The sequence below is a fragment of the Salvelinus alpinus genome, chromosome 5, assembly GCF_045679555.1.
Source record: "Salvelinus alpinus chromosome 5, SLU_Salpinus.1, whole genome shotgun sequence".
NCBI lineage: Eukaryota > Metazoa > Chordata > Actinopteri > Salmoniformes > Salmonidae > Salvelinus > Salvelinus alpinus.
This window is the reverse complement of record NC_092090.1, coordinates 55,391,860-55,412,303: the sequence shown is the minus strand read 5'-3', so window position 1 is coordinate 55,412,303 and position 20,444 is coordinate 55,391,860. Positions and strand designations below refer to the sequence as shown.

Here is a 20,444-nt window from a genome sequence, read left to right as displayed (position 1 = left end):
GTTTTCTGATTCGGCCGGCCCGCTCGGCGCCTTGAAACAATGCATAGCTACAAAGCAGCTAGGATTTGTTAGGCTAGTAGCTAACGCTACATTTATCATATGCGAAGTTTAAATGGGAAGCTAGCTATCTAATTATATCATGTTCAACACTTCTATAACACACTACTTAACATTTTAGGTGTAGCTACTTCACGCGAACTAGTGGAGTATGTACGTTGCTAGCTAGCTCTTTGCATGGCGTGCACATTTAGGATTTTGCCGATTGAGAGGCTAGTTAGCAAGCTAGCATTGCGTTGCCCTGCCAGCCATCTTTTTAAAGGAATAGATGTGATGATACGTAAACATGCACACAATCGCTACATGTAAAATAGCTACTATTTTGTGAGATAAAGGGTGGATAAGTAGTTGTGTACATTTAGCAATATGCATTTTAATTGCTAAGCGTGTCAGATCTTGGACGTAACATGGGGGGGGGGGATGTGCTTTTGGGAATGTTTTATCTCTGCATCATTGATGTTGCCTAGCTACAGATGTGATTTAACCAAATATTGTTGGTATCTATTACTGGGAGTTACAGGTTTGGTACTGTTTGGTGTAGCTACAGATTGTAACACCATATAATGTAATTACAGGTTTGCCTGTACAGAAGCTGCAAGATAACTTTATGCTAAACTGGTATTGGCTATACAATCTTCGTTCTCGATTTGTGGAAACGGGAGTCCCATAAAATGAGTTTCAGGGGGTCCGTTTGAATTTTGAAAATGCTCCGTTATTAAAATAAAATATATTTTTGCTCCATGAAGTAATCCAACAATGTGTATACACTGCCATCTTGTCTCTTTCAAGTGTTCTCTCATTGATGGAGACAGGGCTGTCATGACATGCAGCACTTTTGGGGTGGACACCCATCTGTCTCGATTAATGGGAGAATATTTGAAATAGACAAGATGGCAGCGTACACATTGTTGGATGACTTCATGGAGCAAAACATTTATTTTAATAATGGAGCATTTTCTTAATTCAAACGCTCCACCTGCAACTGGACACGGACATTTTAGAAGATACATTTTGGGCGAATTGAGAATGAAGAAAGTATTGTTAAGGTCGGTCGAAAATTCTCTGCTACACTTACAGTAAGTGATAATGCCCGAGAAGCCGGTGTTTGGAGGATATATTGGCACGGGTATTGTCTGAAAGACTGCAAACTAGATGCACTAAGTTTCGTTATACCTTTTTTCAATTGACATTTCTTTATATATCCATAAAAATTATGGCAGCTGATTCGTGATTTCGACAGGATGAGAGACGCTGCCTGCCTCTCTCCTCCCGACCCGTACAGGTTCATTGTTATGGGACAGTTGGAGATAGAATTTGAATATTGAAACAATTTTGCAGAGACAGACAGTAAGGTTTATACAAATCTCCACTGTTAAAAAACTAAATGTTAGTCTAATTTAAATGTGGAGATCAAGTTTATATCAGCTGATGAGACAGTGGATTGCGCAGTCAGATGGAACAGAGTAAATAGGCACTTTTACGTCATAGATTTAGCAGGTGGTAATTTGTGGAATAGACACCGGCTGGAATGCGTTTTTAACCAACCAGCATTCACGATTAGACCCACCCTTTGTATAGCAAACAAACAGTACCTAACCTGTAACTCCCAGTAATGGATACCAATTTTGGGGGGGAAATTATCTGGTTTAACAATCTAGCTAGCTGTTGCCCAGTTAAATGCTAAATTCTTTGCCCATTTCTACGTGATCAGGTGTCTGTGCAGGCTATATTACTTAGGCTAGATGTAATGTGTACTCACATTTTTTATTAATTACATTTTTTGTTTATTATTTAGCTACCACTGAGAGCTCAAAGTCTTTGTCATAAAATGTTAGCCTCATTGACTCAAGTAAACTTTACTGTCTGCGAGGATGCTATCTTGAACTCTGAGTGTCTCATATTTTCTGAACTGCAGCTCCCTTCATTTTCTAATTCCAATATTTGTTTATTTTGTTTTGCAGGGCACGGACACTCAGGTCATGAGATGGGATGTGTGTACTGCTGGAGGAATAAGGAGCTGAAAGAGGAGCAAAGTATCCATTGAAAACACTCAGACGTTTTGCAGAACTGGGAAGAAGTGTTCTCCTGTTGCCAGTATGTCGGCTGTTCCTGCGGCCGTCCCGACGCTTGTTAATCCACCGCCACCAGAGTTCTTCAACCCCAACAAGCCTGGCAGGAAAACTAACCAACTACAGTACATGCAGAATGTTGTGGTGAAGACTCTATGGAAACATCAGTTTGCGTGGCCCTTTTATACGCCTGTGGATACCATCAAATTATGTCTTGCTGTAAGTCGAGTCCACACTCTGTAGTTTTCTCTTTGTTATTGGTAGTTAGTAATAGGTAGAAGCAGATCCTTTAAGCTAGTAGGGCTGTCCCCAACAGAAAAAAATCTTGGTCCACCGAAAGTTGTCTGTTCTTTCGACCAATCGACTGGTCAACATTTTTAAAGTGTATTTTTCCATATAACATCAAATATATGCATTGAGCTTGTCTGATGCTTTAAGCTTACGGTTTGATAAAATAAGACAAATGCCGCAAGAGTGCGCCATAGATCTAGATAACCAGAATTTAAAAAAACGTAACCTGACCCTACTATTCTCCCTCTCCTGCTGGCTTTCGTAGATTCTGCCATTACTCATCTAATGTTGCCAGGTGTTTGGGTAAAATGATAATTTTTGTTTTTTTCTATAAATTACTGACAACATTTCTCCCAAATTCCAAATAAAAAATATTGTCATTTAGAGCATTTATTTTCAGAAAATGACAACTGGTCAAAATAACAAAAAAGATGCAGTGTTGTCAGACCTTGAATAATGCAAAGAAATAAGTTCATATTAATTTTTAAACACAATACTAATGTTTTAACTTAGGAAGAGTTCAGAAATCAATATTTGGTGGAATAACCCTGATTTTCAAACACAGCTTTCATGCGTCTTGGCATGCTCTCCACCAGTCTCACATTGATGTTGGGTGACTTTATGCCACTTCTGGAGCAGAAATTCAAGCAGCTCGGCTTTGTTTGATGGCTTGTAACCATCCATCTTCCTCTTGATCACATTCCAGAGGTTTTCAATGGGATTCAGGTCTGGAGATTGGGCTGGCCATGACAGGGTCTTGATCTGGTGGTCCTCCATCCACACCTTGATTGACTTGGCTGCGTGGCATTAAAATAACATCAAATTGATCAGAAATACAGTGTAGACATTGTTAATGTTGTAAATGACTATTGTAGCTGGAAACAGCAGATTTTTTAATGGAATATCTAAACTCAGCTAAAAAAGAAACGTCCTCTCACTGTCAACTGCGTTTATTTTCAGCAAACTTAACATGTGTAAATATTTGTATGAACAAAACAAGATTCAACAACTGAGACATAAACTGAACAAGTTCCACAGACGTGACTAACAGAAATGGAATAATGTGTCCCTGAACAAAGGGGGGGTCAAAATCAAAAGTAACAGTCGGTATCTGGTGTGGCCACCAGCTGCATTAAGTACTGCAGTCCATCTCCTCCTCATGGACTGCACCAGATTTGCCAGTTCTTGCTGTGAGATGTTACCCCACTCTTCCACCAAGGCACCTGCAAGTTCCCGGACATTTCTGGGGGGAATGGCCCTAGCCCTCACCCTCCGATCCAACAGGTTCCAGATGTGCGCAATGGGATTGAGATCTGGGGTCTTCGCTGGCCATAGCAGAACACTGACATTCCTGTCTTGCAGGAAATCATGCACAGAATGAGCAGTATGTCTGATGGCATTGTCATGTCAGGATGAGCCTGCAGGAAGGGTACCACATGAGGGAGGAGGATGTCTTCCCTGTAACGCACAGCATTGAGATTGCCTGCAATGACAACAAGCTCAGTCCGATGATGCTGTGACACACCGTCCCAGACCATGACGGACCCTCCACCTCCAAATCGCTCCAGAGTACAGACCTCGGTGTAACGCTCATTCCTTCTGCAATAAACGCGAATCCGACCTTCACCCCTGGTGATACAAAACAGCGACTCGTCAGTGAAGAGCACTTTTTGCCATTCCTGTCTGGTCCAGCAAAGGTGGGTTTGTGCCTATAGGCAACGTTGTTGCCGGTGACGTCTGGTGAGGACCTGCCTTACAACAGGCTTACAAGCCCTCAGTCCAGCCTCTCTCAGCCTATTGTGGACAGTCTGAGCACTGATGGAGGGATTGTGCATTCCTGGTGTAACTCGGGCAGTTGTTGTTACCTGTCCCGCAGGTGTGATGTTCGGATGTACCGATCCTGTGCAGGTGTTGTTACACGTGGTCTGCCACTGCGAGGACGATCAGCTGTCCGTCCTGTCTCCCTGTAGCGCTGTCTTAGCCGTCTCACAGTACGGACATTGCAATGTATTGCCCTGGCCACATCTGCAGTCCTCATGCCTCCTCGCAGCATGCCTAAGGCACGTTCACACAGATGAGCAGGGACCATGGGCATCTTTCTTTTGGTGTTTTTCAGAGTCAGTAGAAAGACCTCTTTAGTGTCCTAAGTTTTCATAACTGTGACCTTAATTCCCTACCGTCTGTAAGCTGTTAGTGTCTTAACGACTGTTCCACAGGTGCATTAATTGTTTATGGTTCATTGAACAAGCATGGGAAACGGTGTTTAACCTGTCTGGGCAGCGGAACTCCTCCCACATTCCACTGAAAAGGAAGAGCGGCAAATTCAAAAATTTTTTTTTGAAATATTTAACTTTCACACATTAACAAGTCCAATACAGCATTTGAAAGATAAACATCTTGTGAATTCAGCCAACATGTCCGATTTTTAAAATGTTTTACAGAGAAAACACCACATATACTTATGTTAGCTCACCACCAAATACAAAAGACAGACAGACAGTTTTTCACAGCAACGGTAGCATGCAGGTAGCATGCACAAGCCAACCTAACTAACCTAGAACCAACCTAAATAACCTAGAAAAAACTACCTCAGATGACAGTCCTATAACATGTTACACAATAAATCTATGTTTTGTTCGAAAAATGTGCATATTTTAGCTATAAATCAGTTTTACATTACTGCTACCATCATAGCTACAGTCAGAAATCGCACGGTAGTAGCCAGAGTAAATACAGACACCAACGTCAACTACCTAATTACACATCATAAAACATTTCAGAAAAATATATGGTGGATAGCAAATGAAAGACAAAGATCTTGTGAATAGAGCCAATATTTCCGATTTTTAAAATGTTTAACAGCGAAAACACCACATATATTTATGTTAGCTCACCACCAAATACAAAAGACAGACAGACAGTTTTTCACAGCAACGGTAGCATGCAGGTAGCATGCACAAGCCAACCTAACTAACCTAGAACCAACCTAAATAACCTAGAAAAAACTACCTCAGATGACAGTCCTATAACATGTTACACAATAAATCTATGTTTTGTTCGAAAAATGTGCATATTTTAGCTATAAATCAGTTTTACATTACTGCTACCATCATAGCTACCATCATAGCTACAGTCAGAAATCGCATGGGAGTAGCCAGAGTAAATACAGACACCAACGTCAACTACCTAATTACTCATCATAAAACATTTCAGAAAAATATATGGTGGATAGCTAATGAAAGACAAAGATCTTGCGAATACAGACAATATTTCCGATTTTTGAAGTGTTTTACAGCGAAAACACAATATATCGTTATATTAGCTTACTACAATAGCTAACACACAGCAGCATTGATTCTAGTCAAACGCTAGCGATAGCACAGTTCGACAGATATATGAAATAGTATCCCAAATTGGGTCCTTATCTTTGTTGATCTTCCATCAGAATGTTCTCCAAGGGGTCCTTTGTTCAGAACCGTCTTTATTTGGAACCAGAACGAACGATTTCCCTCTTGAATTAGCAAGCACACTGGCCGTGCTGTGCTAACCTCTCCGTCTTGACAAAATTCTTGCGTCGCATCACGTCTAAAGTCCAGAATACATTTCAATAATATAATTAAACTATATTGAAAAAAAACATACTTTAGGATGATATTGTGACATGTATCAAATAAAATCGAAGCCAGAGATCATATTCACCTATAATGACGGTTTTCCAGGAGGCGACTCCAGATCCAACTTCGCGCCTTCCAAAAAAAATAAAGTGCGCACTTCTCACTCCAAGAGGTTGTATACAATCCCTGAACGAGAAATCAAGTCATTTCTGCTCTCACTTCCGCATGACACCCAGGGGAAGGTGTATGACGTGTTTCTACAGTCATAAGTGACATGCCCTTTTATAGACAATCTCTTGAAGAGAGACTTCGCTTTTGGAAATCTCACTTCCGGATAGGAAATGGTCTGTAAAAAGAGTTCTGTTTCACTTAGAGAAATAATTCAAACGGTTTTAGAAACTAGAGAGTGTTTTCTATCCAATAGTAATAATAATATGCATATTGTAAGAGCAAGAATTGATTACGAGGCCGTTTAAATATCATACGATTTTCCCCAAAAGTGAAAATAGCACCCCCTGTCCTCATCAGGTTAAACCCTTTACAATGAAGATCTGTGAAGTTCTTTGGATTTTTACGAATTATATTTGAAAGACAGGGTCCTGAAAAAGGGCTGTTTCTTTTGTTGCTGAGTTTATATTATTTGTTACTGCTCGACTAAAACAATCTCGGTTGACCAACAGACTGAATGCTAGAATTTGTAAAAATGCTGTGAAAATTATGATAATTCCCTTGTACTGAAAGGACTGTTTGAATAGACCGCTGAAATTTCAGCCTGTTTTGATGGGATAAAGTCTTAGCCTGCCTGGTGCAAGACCCATAAGAAAGAGAGTTCCAAACCTCTCCGCCAATGACAGCTCATTTTCAGTTCTCCCCTCCCCACTCAGACCACTCCCAGACAGTCCGAGCAAACTTCTTGAGAAATGCCACTTTGCTAAGAAGCTATTTTTGTTTCTTTTTGACCATTTTCATTGAAAACAATCACAGTAAGGTACTTAGTTGTTACCCAGAAATGATTTGATTTTGATATAAAAACGTCTGCATTGGACCTTAAACCATGTTTTGAGGCTATATAGTGTTTGTTTAGATTTTACTTTTACAAACATTGGAGTAAAACAAGCTTATATTTTGGGTTCTAATAGGGTATTACAGTTTAACTAAGCTCATGAGGCATGTATAAGTTATATTCTCAAAGAATCAATGGGTATATGTCATTCATGTATAAGTCCAGAAATGGATGTAATAGCTAAGGATTCTAGCTTTAACGCTACATTTGGCTCTGGGTAGAAGTAGGCTCTTATATTTGAATGTAAATACTCTGTGTGGATGTATGTACATTTTTGTGTGGTTCCTAAGTAGTAGTAACATTACGATGTGTGAAAGGATGAACCCCTCATTGTTCAACATTCATCATCTTAAAACATGTTGTTTATTTCCTGGCCATTTATTTTATTGCTCCCTCATATTGAATGGTTCTTTCCAATTGATGCTGTCATATAGGACTATCATAAAGTTATCAAGAGCCCAATGGACATGGGAACAATAAAGAAGAGGCTAGAGAATAACTACTATTGGAGCGCCAGCGAGTGCATGCAGGACTTCAACACAATGTTTACCAACTGTTACATCTACAACAAGGTAAATTCTCCTTTACCATTAATTCCAAATCTAAATACAAAAAACAGCAATAACAAGTAGTTCAAAGAGCATACTTCCTTTTGCCGTTTTTTCACAGGATCACATACACTGACATTTACACACACAGATAGTTTTCCAGTGACATTGATTTTAACTTGTGAACTTTATTTTGACTCTTCAAGATGAGGATTGTGATTTGAATGTATTTACACTTTCTCTACTCTGGCTAGAGGCGCCCCATCACCTTTCTAGGTATTATTGATACTGTAACTGTGATCATTTTGATCAGGCGCTCCGTCTGACCTTCGCCTTCATCTTGACCCATAACTCATGCCCTCTTGTATTCCCACAGCCTACAGATGACATTGTGCTGATGGCCCAAGCTCTGGAGAAAATCTTCTTACAGAAAGTGGCTCAAATGCCTCAGGAGGAGGTGGAGCTGCTACCACCGGCCCCCAAAGTTAAAGCTGCCCACAAACCAGGAGGGCCTATTAGTGCTGGTAACTCCATCCTTTCACAGTTGGGAGGAACTCGTGTGCTGAGGAAAAGTTGTTTGAGGGGAAATGTCTATCATTTACAAAAGTTTGCTTCCTGCGTCTTTCTTTCAGGCAGCCAAGCAGAGGCTGAGCCAACAGATTCACCCCCATCCACTTATCCCAGCTCCCCTCCACCTGTGTGTCAGACTCCTGTCATAGCAGCCACGCCAGTGCCAACCATCATCTCTGTTATCCCTGTCCAAGCTGTGTCTCCCGCTGCCTCCATAATGGCTGTGGTTCCCACAGCACAGCCAGTCATCAAAGTAAGTCCAGAAAGTCTTTCAGGTATTGGAAACAACGTTGGGTGTGGATATGTGGGCCTGAGCAAGTGTGATGTCATTAGTGTTTGTGAAAATGCATATACAGTGCCTTGCAAAAGTATTTATCCCCCTTGGCGTTTTTCCTATTTTGTTGCATTACAACCTGTAATTGAAATGTATTTTCATTTGGATTTCATGTAATGGACATACACAAAATAGTCCAAATTGGTGAAGTGAAATGAAAAAAATAACTTGTTTAACTTCTCTAGGGTACGTGAGACGGTAGCGTCCCACCTCTTCAACAGCCAGTGAAACTGCAGGGCGCCATATTCAAATACAGAAATACTCATTATAAAAATTCAGAAAACAAAACATATTTTACATAGGTTCAAAGATTAACTTCTTGTGAATCCAACCACGGTGTCAGATTTAAAAAAAATGCTTTGCGGCGAAAGCATACCTTACGATTATTTGAGAACATAGCCCAGCAGACAAATCATTACAAACAGTAACCAGCCAAGTAGAAGAGTTACACAAATCAGAAATAGAGCTAAAATGAATCCCTTACCTTTGATGATCTTCATATGGTTGCACTCAGCAGACATTCATTTACTCAATAAATGTTCCTTTTGTTCGATAAAGTCTCTTTATATACCCAAAAACCTCCGTTTTGTTCACGCGTCAAAACAGGCAGACAAAAAATCTAAATTGTATCTGTAAAGTTCATAGAAACATGTCAAACGATGTTTATATTCAATCCTCAGGTTGTTTTTAGCCTAAATAATCGATAATATTTCAACCGGACAATAACGTCGTCAATATAAAAGGTAAATAAGAAAGGTACTCTCTGGGTCGCGCGCATGAAAAAGCTCTGTGACACTTTAGGGTCCACTCATTCAGACTGCTCTTACTTCCTAATTTTTCAGAATACAAGCCTGAAACCATTTCTAAAGACTGTTGACATCTAGTGGAAGGCATAGGAACTGCAATGTGAGTCCTAAGTCAATAGATACTGTAATGGCATTGAATAGAAAACTACAAAACCAAAAAATAAACTACTTCCTGAATGGATTTTTCTCAGGTTTTCGCCTGCCAAATCAGTTCTGTTATACTCACAGACACTATTTTAACAGTTTTGGAAACTTTAGAGTGTTTTCTATCCAAATCTACCAGTTATATGCATATCATATCTTCTGGGCCCGAGTAGCAGGCAGTTTAATTTGGGCATGCTTTTCATCCAAAATTCTGAATGCTGCCCCCTACCCTAGAGAAGTTAAAGTGGTGCATGCATATGTATTCACCCCCTTTGCTATGAAGCCCCTAAATAAGATCTGGTGCAACCAATTACCTTCAAAAGTCACAATTAGTTCAATAAAGTCCACCTGTGTACAATCTAAGTGTCACATGATTTCACATGATCTCAGTATATATACACCTGTTCTGAAAGGCCCCAGAGTCGGCAACACCACTAAGCAAGGGGCACCACCAAGCAAGCGGCACCATGAAGACCAATGAGTTCTCCAAACAGGTCAGGGACAAAGTTGTGGAGAAGTACAGATCAGGGTTGGGTTCTAAAAAAAAATCCACAACTTTGAACATCCCATGGAGCAAGTGGGAGACTCCCCAAACATATGGAAGAAGGTACTCTGGTCAGATTTAGCTTTTTGGGCATCAAGGAAAACACTATGTCTGGCGCAAACCCAATACCGCTCATCGCCCCAAGAACACCATCCCCACAATGAAGCATGGTGGTGGCAGCAACTTTGAAACTGGTCAGAATTGAAGGAATGATGGATGGGGCTAAATACAGGGAAATTCTTGAGGGAAACCTGTTTCAGTCTTCCAGAGATTTGAGGCTGGGACAGAGGTTCACCTTCCAGCAGGACAATAACTGTAAGCATACTGCTAAAGCAACACTCGAGTGGTTTAAGGGGAAACATTTAAATGTCTTGGAATGGCCTATTCAAAGCCCAGACCTCAATCCAATTGAGAATCTGTGGTATGACTTAAAGATTGCTGTACACCAGCGGAACCCATCCAACTTGAAGAAGCTGGAGCAGTTTTGCCTTGAAGAATGGGAAAAAATCCCAATGGCTAGATGTGCCAAGCTTATAGAGACATACCCCAAGAGACTTGCAGCTGTAATTGCTGCAAAAGGTGGCTCTACAAAGTATTGACTTTGGGGGGGGTGAATAGTTATGAACGCTCAAGTTTAAAGTTGTTTTGTTTTTTATTTCTTGTTTGTTTCACAATAAAACATATTTTGCATCTTCAAAGTGGTACGCATGTTGTGTAAATCAAATGATACAAACCCCCCAAAAATCTATTTTAATTCCAGGTTGTAAGGCAACAAAATAGGAAAAATGCCAAGGGGGTGAATACTTTCGTAAGCCACTGTAAATGTTAATTTGTTTATTGTTTTTGTCTATGTATGTACAGTCGGAAGTTTACATACACTTGGTTGGAGTCATTAAAACTCGTTTTTCAACCACTCCACAAATTTCTTGTTAAAACGTCTTATGGGCAGGTGGGACGATAGCGTCCCACCTGGCCAACATCCGGTGGAATTGCAGAGCGCGAAATTCAAACTACAGAATTATCAATATTTATCTTTCATAAAATCACAAGTGTAATATATCAAAATAAAGCTTAACTTCTTGTTAATCCAGCCGCCGTGTCAGATTTCAAAAAAGCTTTACAGCGAAAGCACACCATGCGATTATCTGAAGACAGCGCCCCGCATACAAAACCATGAAAAACATATTTCAACCAGGCAGGTGCGACACGAAAGTCAGAAATAGCGATATAAAAATGCCTTACCTTTGATCTTCTTCTGTTGGCACTCCAAACTGTCCCAGTTACATCACAAATGGTCCTTTTGTTCAATAATGTCCTTCTTTATATCCATAAAAACTCAGTTTAGCTGGCGTGCTTCAGTCAATAATCCACCCAGTTTCCTTCCATCAAAATGCATACAAAATGAATCCCAAACGTTACTAATAAACTTTTCCAAACAAGTCAAACAACGTTTATAGTCAAACCTTAGGTACCCTAACATGTAAATAAACAATCAAATTTAAGACGGAGAATCATTATTGTCTTTACCGGAGAAAAATACCAAAGAACGCGCTCTCATTCACGCGCTTGGAAACAAGACAAAATGGGAGCCACCTAGAAAAACTACCATTTCTGGCTAATTTTTCCAAAAACCAGCCTGAAACTCTTTCTAAAGACTGTTGACATCTAGTGGAAGCCCTAGGAACTGCAATCTGGGAGGACTTCGCCTTGTAATAAAAGTGACAGCCATTGAAAATAGTGGTAGGCTGACCCCGAGGTTTGTCCATGTCAGTTCTGTTATACTCACAGACATTATTTTTACCGTTTTAGAAACTTTAGAGTGTTTTCTATCCAAATCTACTATTATATGCATATCCTAGCTTCTGGGCCTGAGTAACAGGCCGTTTACTTTGGGCACGCTTTTCATCCTGAGGTGAAAATAATGCCCCCTACTCAAGGGAGGTTAACAAACTATAGTTTTGGCAAGTCAGTTAGGACATCTACTTTGTGCATGACACAAGTAATTTTTCAGACAATTGTTTACAGACAGATTATTTCACTTATAATTCACTGTATCACAATTCCAGTGGGTCAGAAGTTTACATACACTAAGTTGACTGTGCCTTTAAACAGCTTGGAAAATTCTCGAAAATGATGTCATGGCTTTAGAAGCTCCTGATAGGCTAATTGACATCATTTGAGTCAATTGAAGGTGTACCTGTGGATGTATTTCAAGGCCTACCTTCAAACTCAGTGCCTCTTTGCTTGACATCATGGGGAAATCAGCCAAGACCGCAGAATAATTTTTTTGTAGACTTCCACAAGTCTGGTTCATCCTTGGGAGCATTTTCCAAACGCCTGAAGGTACCACGTTCATCTGTACAAACAATAGTAGGCAATTATAAACACCATGGGACCACGCAGCCGTCATACCGCTAAGGAAGGAGACGCGTTCTGTGTCCTAGAGATGAACGTACTTTGGTGCTAAAAGTGCAAATCAATCCCAGAACAACAGCAAAGGACCCTGTGAAGATGCTGGAGGAAACAGGTACAAAAGTATCTATATCCACAGTAAAACGAGTCCTATATTGACATATCCTGAAAGGCCGCTCAGCAAGGAAAAAGCCATTTCTCCAAAACCACCATAAAAAATCCAGACTACGGTTTGCAACTGCACATGGGGACAAAGATCATACTTTTCGGAGAAATGTCCTCTAGTCTGATGAAACAAAAATAAATCTATTTGGCCATAATGACCATAGCTATGTTTGGAGGGAAAAGGGGCAGGCTTGCAAGCCAAAGAACACCATCCCATCCGTGAAGCACGGGGGTGGCAGCATCATGTTGTGGGGGTGCTTTGCTGCAGGAGGGACTGGTGCACTTCACAAAATAGATTCCATCACGAGTAGGGAAAATTATGTGGATATATTGAAGCAACACCTCAAGACATCAGTCGGGAAGTTAAAGCTTGGTCGCAAATGGGTCTTCTAAATGGACAAGGACCCCAAGCATACTTACAAAGTTGTGGCAAAATGGCTTAAGGACAACATCAAACCCCTGACCTCAATCCTATAGACATTTTTTGGGCAGAACTGAAAAATGATGTGTGAGCAAGGAGGCCTACAAACCTGACTCAGTTACGCCTGCTCTGTCAGGAGGAATGGGCCAAAATTCACCCAACTTATTGTGGGAAGCTTGTGGAAGGCTACCCGAAATGTTTGACCCAAGTTAAACAATTTAAAGGCAATGCTACCAAATACTAATTGAGTGTATGCAAACTTCTGACCCACTGGGAATGTAATGATAGAAATACAAGCTGAAATAAATAATTCTCTCTACTATTATTCTGACATTTCACATTCTTAAAATAGTGGTGATCCTAACTGACCTAAGACAGGGACTTTTTACTAGGATTATATGTCAGGAATTGTGAAAACTGAGTTTAAATGTACTTGGCAAAGGTGTATGTAAACTTCCGACTTCAATTGTATGTATGTATGTATGTCTGTATGTATGTGTGTATGTAATTTTTTAAAATTATATTAAAAAATTATGTTAAGTCCAGAAAGACCCCTCTCTCGGGTCTTTTTATTTATTTCTACAGTCTAATGAGATTTCGTGTGGGGAACGTATTTTACAATTCTGCTCCTCAAAATGTTGTCTTAGGATGTAATCTATTAGAAATCAGATAAAATGTTGAATATGCCATGTCTTGATAAAGAGAAGCAAGCCACTGATGTTTTTTTGTTTGGCCATCGTCATTTTCACAGAAAAAGGGGGTGAAGCGGAAAGCAGACACAACAACTCCCACAACCTCAGCAATCTCGGCCAGTAGAAGTGACTCCCCTACCCAGCTCCTGGAATCCCAACAGGGGAAAGTCTCATCCAGGCGGGAGAGCACGGTGCGACCCGTCAAGCCCCCCAAGAAGGGCACCGAGGACGGAGAGGTGCCACTGCTCGGTGGCAAGAAAGGCAAGCTCGGCGAGCAGCTCAAGCACTGCGACTTCATCCTGAAGGAGATGCTCTCCAAGAAGCACGCAGCCTACGCTTGGCCTTTCTATAAGCCTGTAGATGCGGAGGCGCTAGAACTGCATGACTACCATGAGATCATCAAGCACCCCATGGACCTCAGCACTGTCAAAGTAGGTCCCCTATTCACTCCCTCGACCCACTCCTAACTCTTCTAAATTGTCCTCCAAAGCCTGGCTGTTTACTTGGTGGAAGAAAATAATTTGACCCTGTTTATTTATTTTGTGGTTAAAACTGTCCCTGAACGACAGTTGACACCGTAACATCTAAGGGGAGGATGATTACATTTGTTTTACTAGTAGTTTTGCTTTTGAGTTTTGAAGAGATAGCTTTCTCAGTAATAAGACTCTGACTGTTTGCGCTGTATCCACAGAAAAAAATTGACAGTCAAGATTACCAAGATGCCCAAAGCTTTGCGACGGACGTCCGGTTAATGTTCTCAAATTGCTACAAGTACAACCCCCCCGACCACGAGGTTGTAGCCATGGCCAGGAAGCTACAGGTAGGATAAAGTTCATCAGATTTTTAAATCACCTCATTAGAGCACTGTCGGTTGAACTGCCCCTTGTCTTCTTGTTTCTCAGGATGTGTTTGAGATGCGATTTGCCAAGATGCCGGACGAGCCCATTGACGCCACCCAGCCCTCCACCATGCCGGTGGTAAGCAAGAGTACAGAGAGCAGTGAGAGCAGCGGCAACACCTCCAGCTCGGAGAGCTCGGACTCAGAGGAGGAGCGGGCCACGCGGCTCGCCGAACTACAGGAACAGGTGGGTTCGGAACAGGTGGGTTCTCACAACCAAGGACCAAGATCCAAAACCCATGGATGGATGAACAGGGAGATGCCCCCTTCGTCCCCCACTTCAGAGTTAGACCGCTACCACTTAAAAATCAAAGCCACTACATGATGTTCAGAGATTCACAGTAAAAGTGACATAGTTAACCCTCTACCGCCACAAACTGTTAGAATATCTTGGTATCATGGCTTGCATACTGTAACTGTAGAGCTCACATTTAGAGCAATGTTTTACATTTCATTCATACCAATGGTGACAGTATTTAGCTCTGATGATGAAATAGTTTGTTGTGCTGCTAGGATGTTAACATGATCTTTGGAGTTTTCTATCTTTGTCCACTGATTTCCCCTTTGGCTTTCTTACCAGCAAATCACTGTGGAGCACCCCAATGGTAACAGGGCGGGGGAAAAAAACGGGTGTGCCAAACGTTTTCAGGTGATTTATCTCTTACTTCCCCGTCCCCACAAAACTATTTATATTTTTGTATTGCACCTTGTTGAAAGAGCGGTAGAGGGTTACAGGTGGGGACCAGCACTCTGAAACGGATTGTAAGTGTGCTTGGTAGATGGTAGGGATGGGGGTTTGAAATCAAATGTTGGATATCCGGATATTCGAAATACATGTGTTTTTAAAAAAAATAGTTTTTAATCTGAGCACTGCTGCGTGAGGGAGAGGCATTGGCACGCTATTGCTGCAGCTGCGGAGGGGCCGTTGTGTGTGAGATGGGAGCAAGCCGAGCAGACGGAGGGGAGAGAGAGACGAAGTAACTTTAGCCAAGGCAACTCGGCTACAGCCAAGACTAGCTAACTTGTAGCAGCCCCAATGTTATTTAACATCCCATAAAACACAGAGGAGGCTGGTGGGGGGCGATATAGGATGATGGGCTCATTGTAATGGCTGGAATGGAATAAATGCAATGGTACCAAATGCATCAAACACATGGAAACATATTTGACTCCATTCCAGCCATTACAATGAGCCTGTCCTCCTATGATATAACAGTGCCTTTCTTGACTGGATTAGCCCAGACAAGCTAGCTAGCTAGCTGAGCTATTCAGCTACAGCTAACTAGGCTAATTGAGGCTGCAGTGCATTCGGAAAGTATTCAGACCGCATTACTTTTTCCACATTTTGTTACGTTACAGCCTTATTCTAAAATTGATGAAAACATTTTTTTTATCATCAATCTCCACACACAACCCCATAATGAAAAGCAAAAACCTTGTTTTTAGACATTTTTGCACATTTATACAAAAAAAACTGAAATCACATTTATGTAAATATTCAGACCCTTTACTCAGTACTTTGTTGAAGCACCTTTGGCAGTGATTACAGCCTTGAGTCTTCTTGGGTATGACGCTACAAGCTTGGCACACCTGTATTTGGGGAGTTACTCCCATTCTTCTCTGCAGATCCTCTTAAACTCTGTCAGGTTGGATGGGGAGCGTCACTGCACAGCTATTTTCAGGTCTCCAGAGATGTTCGATCAGGTTCAAGTCCAGGCTCTGGCTGGGCCACTCAAGGATATTCAGAGACTTGTCCCGAAGCCACTCCTGCGTTGTTTTGGCTGTGTGCTTAGGGTTGTTGCCCTGTTGGAAGGTGAACCTTCACCCCAGTCTGAGATCCTTAGCGCTCTAGAGCAGGCTTTCATCAAGGATCTCTCTGTACTTTGCTCCTTTCATCTTTCCCTCGATCCTGACTAGTCTCCCAGTCCCTGCCGCTGAAAAACATCCCCACAGCATGATGCTGCCACCGCCATGCTTCACCATAGGGGTTGGTGCCCGATTTCCTCTAGACATGACACTTGGCATTCAGGCCAAAAATATCAATCTTGGTTTCATCAGACCAGAGAATCTTCTTTCTCATGGTCTGACAGTCCTTTACGTGCCTTTTGGCAAACTGCCTTTTACTAAAGAGTGGCTTCCGTCTGGTCGCTCTACCATAAAGGCCTGATTGGTGGAGTGCTGCAGAGATGGTTATCCTTCTGGAAGGTTCTTCCATCTCCACAGAGGATCTCTGGAGCTCTGTCAGAGTGACCATCAGGTTCTTAGTCACCTCCCCGAACAAGGCCCTTCTCCCCCGATTGTTCAGTTTGGCCAGGCGGCCAGCTCTAGGAAGAGTCTTGGTGGTTTCAAACTTCTTCCATTTAAGAATGAGGGAGGCCACTGTGTTTTTGGGGACCTTCAATGCTGCAGAATTTTTTTGGTAACCTTCCCCAGATCTGCGCCTCGACACAATCCTGTCTCGGAGCTCTACAGACAATTCCTTCGACCTCAAGGCTTGTGGGACCTTATATAGACAGTTGGTGGACTCGAATCAAGTTGTAGAAACATCTCAAGGATGATCAATAGAAACAGGATGCACCTGAGCTCTATTGAGTCTCATTGCAAAGGGTCTGAATACGTATGTAAATATTTAGTTTTTTTACGTTTTAGAAATTTGCTGAAATTTCAAAAAAACTGTTTTTGCTTTGTTGTTATGGGGTATTGTGTGTAGATAGATGTAAAAAAAAAATATATATATTTCAACAATTTCTGAATAAGGCTGTAACGTAGCAAAATGTGGAAAAGGGGAAGATGTCTGAATGTATTCTGAATGCACTGTACATGCTGCGCTTTCTACCCAACCCCATTAAGATTAAACAGCCTACCTGTTGGTTTCTCGTTGTAGCCTACTCCTTCTCATATCTCTAACTTTTAATTACATTGAGTCTTTATTCCACTTTGATTGGCCAACATAAAAAACAAGCTACACACGTGAATGCTACCGGTCGGCCTCCAGTCTTTTTATGGGGCTCATGTCATAAAAACTACATTGAAAAGTTTGTTTTATTAAATTAATAATTTGAAATGTAATGGTATATCTTTGTAGTATGTTACAATGTCACATGGATATTTCAATACAATTTTCCGTGTTAAAGTATTCGAATACTATTGTCCATCCCTAGCAGATGGTCTTTCCCTCAGTAGTCAGCTTGCTCTTTGTCATGTAGGCCTAGATAGTCCTTTCTAAGATTTTTTGTAAGTTGATAGTTACTTTTTCCCTCCATTGTTGCATTATTTTAGTGTTTTTTAAAGGAAATGTTAGTTTTCATGGTGGTAAGCATTTCGTTGGACGACGTAAACCATGTGTATTCTGTAAATACGACTAATAAAACTTTGTGACAGTGTTGGCTGGTGGCGAATGGAGATAGTGTTAGCAGTATTTTTTTATGATTCTGGCAATGATTTCAAATGCTTTTTCCGCATTGTAGCTTCACTTAAAATATTTCCTCCTTTTTTCAAGTGGAATAAAAAAGACCAATGTTTTTGTGCTGAAGACAAGGAAATGTCAGTGTTATTAGGGTGTTTAATTAAGTTATTATATTGTTTGTTTTTTTGTTCTATATTACATATTTGTTTCTTCAAAAAGCAATCAGTCAATGGGTCACTTGGGGAGTCAGCATGTGCTTCTTGTTTTAAAGTGTTCGATAGCTGCGGTACAGGCTGGGTGGCCCCGGTGTGCTTCTCCTACCGCTTTTTTCCCAGGCCAATGGGAAATTATTTATCGAGACACCTCATTTGCATGCCAGTATCCTACTGTTTTTCTGCGATAAATCAATGTACATTATACACATCACACACTTGATTGTTTCCTCTTAACATTTTCAGCTTTCATTTGAGAAGATATGCAGAAACACGAGTACTGAATAGTCCATTAATTAATGCACATAACAATACATGAATAAGATAACTTGAGGATGATTTAAGATGCCACAAAAGCCAAGTCAATCAAGCAAATGCATGAATTGGCGATAAAATGAGACTCCTTCAAAGGGAAAAGAAAATGTCCCTCCCAGGGCTAATATATAACTAACATCAGTCATAATTGTGGCGTGCAACAAGTTACACGTGCCAACATCACACATTAAGCTAACCATCGATGCCTGTATTTTGCCATCACTCCAAGTATCTTGCCCCAGTCCCTGCATCAGCTTCAACCTACATACACCAACATCTGGACTCATAGGTGACTCTTGACTTTGCTTTTCTCCTCAGCTGAAGGCCGTTCACGAACAGCTGGCTGTTCTGTCACAGGCCCCAGTAAGTAAACCAAAGAAAAGGGAGAAAAGGGAAAAAGATAAGAAGAAAGAGAAGGACAAGGGGAAGGCTGATGACAAGAAGAAACCCAAGTCGGCACCCCAAGCCAAGCCAGCTAATCAGAAGAAGGCTCCAGTCCGGAAACCAAACAGCATGGTGGTGGCTACCAGGTACTACTGCCCAGTCTTTTCATATCTGTGTTTCGTAATTCATCACACTGTCCGGAGCATCACAAGTAATTTGCTCAAAACTGCCAGTAACTTTTGCTTTTGGATGAATCATTGTTACTATGCCTCTTGTTGCAACAGTGTTACGCACTGCTGTGTTACACTTTAACTCGTATCCCCATATAGCCTGATCCAGACATGTCAGTCTGTCACAAATCATATTTTCTTTGAACTTCTCTCAGTGCTAAGCTGAACATCCTCAGAGAGGCAAAAGCTGTAGGCCTAACAAATATCTGACCAAAACAATTTCAGGCAACCGAAGAAAGGGTCCAAGGGGGTGGTGGCGAACAATGAGTCAGAAGAGGAGCCGTCCCTTCCCATGTCGTACGACGAGAAGCGCCAGCTCAGCCTTGACATCAACCGTCTTCCGGGTGAGAAGTTGGGCAGGGTGGTCCACATCATCCAGTCCCGGGAGCCATCGTTGCGTGACTCCAATCCAGACGAGATAGAGATAGACTTTGAGACACTCAAACCCTCAACCCTTCGTGAGCTCGAACGATACGTCAAGTCCTGTTTGCAGAAAAAGCAGCGGAAACTTTTACGTAAGTTGTGAACTATTCCTCTTTCTTGGTGTTTTCACAGATGCCCTTCTCCAGTCACTAATGGTTACGGCTTCATCAGGGATAAACCTCTCCTTTCTCTGTCTGTTGCCTAAATGCTTTAAAGCTCCCTTGCATTTGTTCCTCCCCCCCTTTTGAACTGAGGTTACTTACCCTCCCACCCTTTGCATGTCTGGTTTTAGTGGTTCATTGAAAATTGGCCTTCAGTTCAGATAAAATTGTCTCTTGTATGCAGAGCAGTTTGGCAATTCACGTACAGTACTTCTGTGTTGAATGCGACAACAGAAATATATCCTAATTCAAGAGAGCAAAACTGACTTGAACTGGAACTATTGTTTTGGTCCAATAGAATTTTAAGTGGACTCATTACCACCACCAAAACACAGAAAAAAACTAGATGTTAGAGAGGCCAAGATGTGCAGCTTGTTGCCACATCAGCAAGGTACAGCATGTGGGAACGTATTGCATGGCACTGTGTGTCTCTCGCAGCGGGCATTGAGGAAAACAGTGCCAATTCTAAGGAAGAACTGGTTCAGGAAAAGAAGAAAGAGTTAGAAAAGAGACTACGGGATGTGAGTGAACAACTGAACCACAAGAAACCGCCTGTGTTTCAGAGCTCACACTGTGCAACACCCTGCCAAATGGTCTAGAATAGTTTAGGCAAGAGATGGGCAAGTGAAAACTAGGCCAGGAAAACTTGAGGCCTTGATGGCAGTTTTGTTGTTGCTTTGTAGAA

General features: G+C 41.4%; 1 protein-coding gene across 8 annotated transcripts in view; it reads left to right on the top strand.

Moving 5' to 3' along the window:
- The window catches only part of LOC139575111 (bromodomain-containing protein 3-like), a 42,413-nt gene that overhangs the window by 279 nt on the left and 21,690 nt on the right, over positions 1-20,444 (top strand). For 3 of the 8 annotated variants that reach the window (XM_071400108.1, XM_071400107.1, XM_071400109.1), the window contains exons 2-11: positions 2,019-2,345; positions 7,529-7,666; positions 8,019-8,166; positions 8,275-8,465; positions 13,790-14,161; positions 14,422-14,550; positions 14,633-14,830; positions 15,209-15,277; positions 18,880-19,091; positions 19,401-19,690. In XM_071400108.1, coding sequence (XP_071256209.1) covers positions 2,154-2,345; positions 7,529-7,666; positions 8,019-8,166; positions 8,275-8,465; positions 13,790-14,161; positions 14,422-14,550; positions 14,633-14,830; positions 15,209-15,277; positions 18,880-19,091; positions 19,401-19,690 — 1,939 coding nt within the window. In that variant the 5' untranslated portion in view covers positions 2,019-2,153. Of the gene's footprint in view, positions 1-988; positions 1,134-1,626; positions 1,802-2,018; positions 2,346-7,528; positions 7,667-8,018; positions 8,167-8,274; positions 8,466-13,789; positions 14,162-14,421; positions 14,551-14,632; positions 14,831-15,208; positions 15,278-18,879; positions 19,092-19,400; positions 19,691-20,444 lie in introns of those variants that run through there. The other 5 variants (XM_071400113.1, XM_071400110.1, XM_071400111.1 and 2 more) reach the window with 5 other exon arrangements.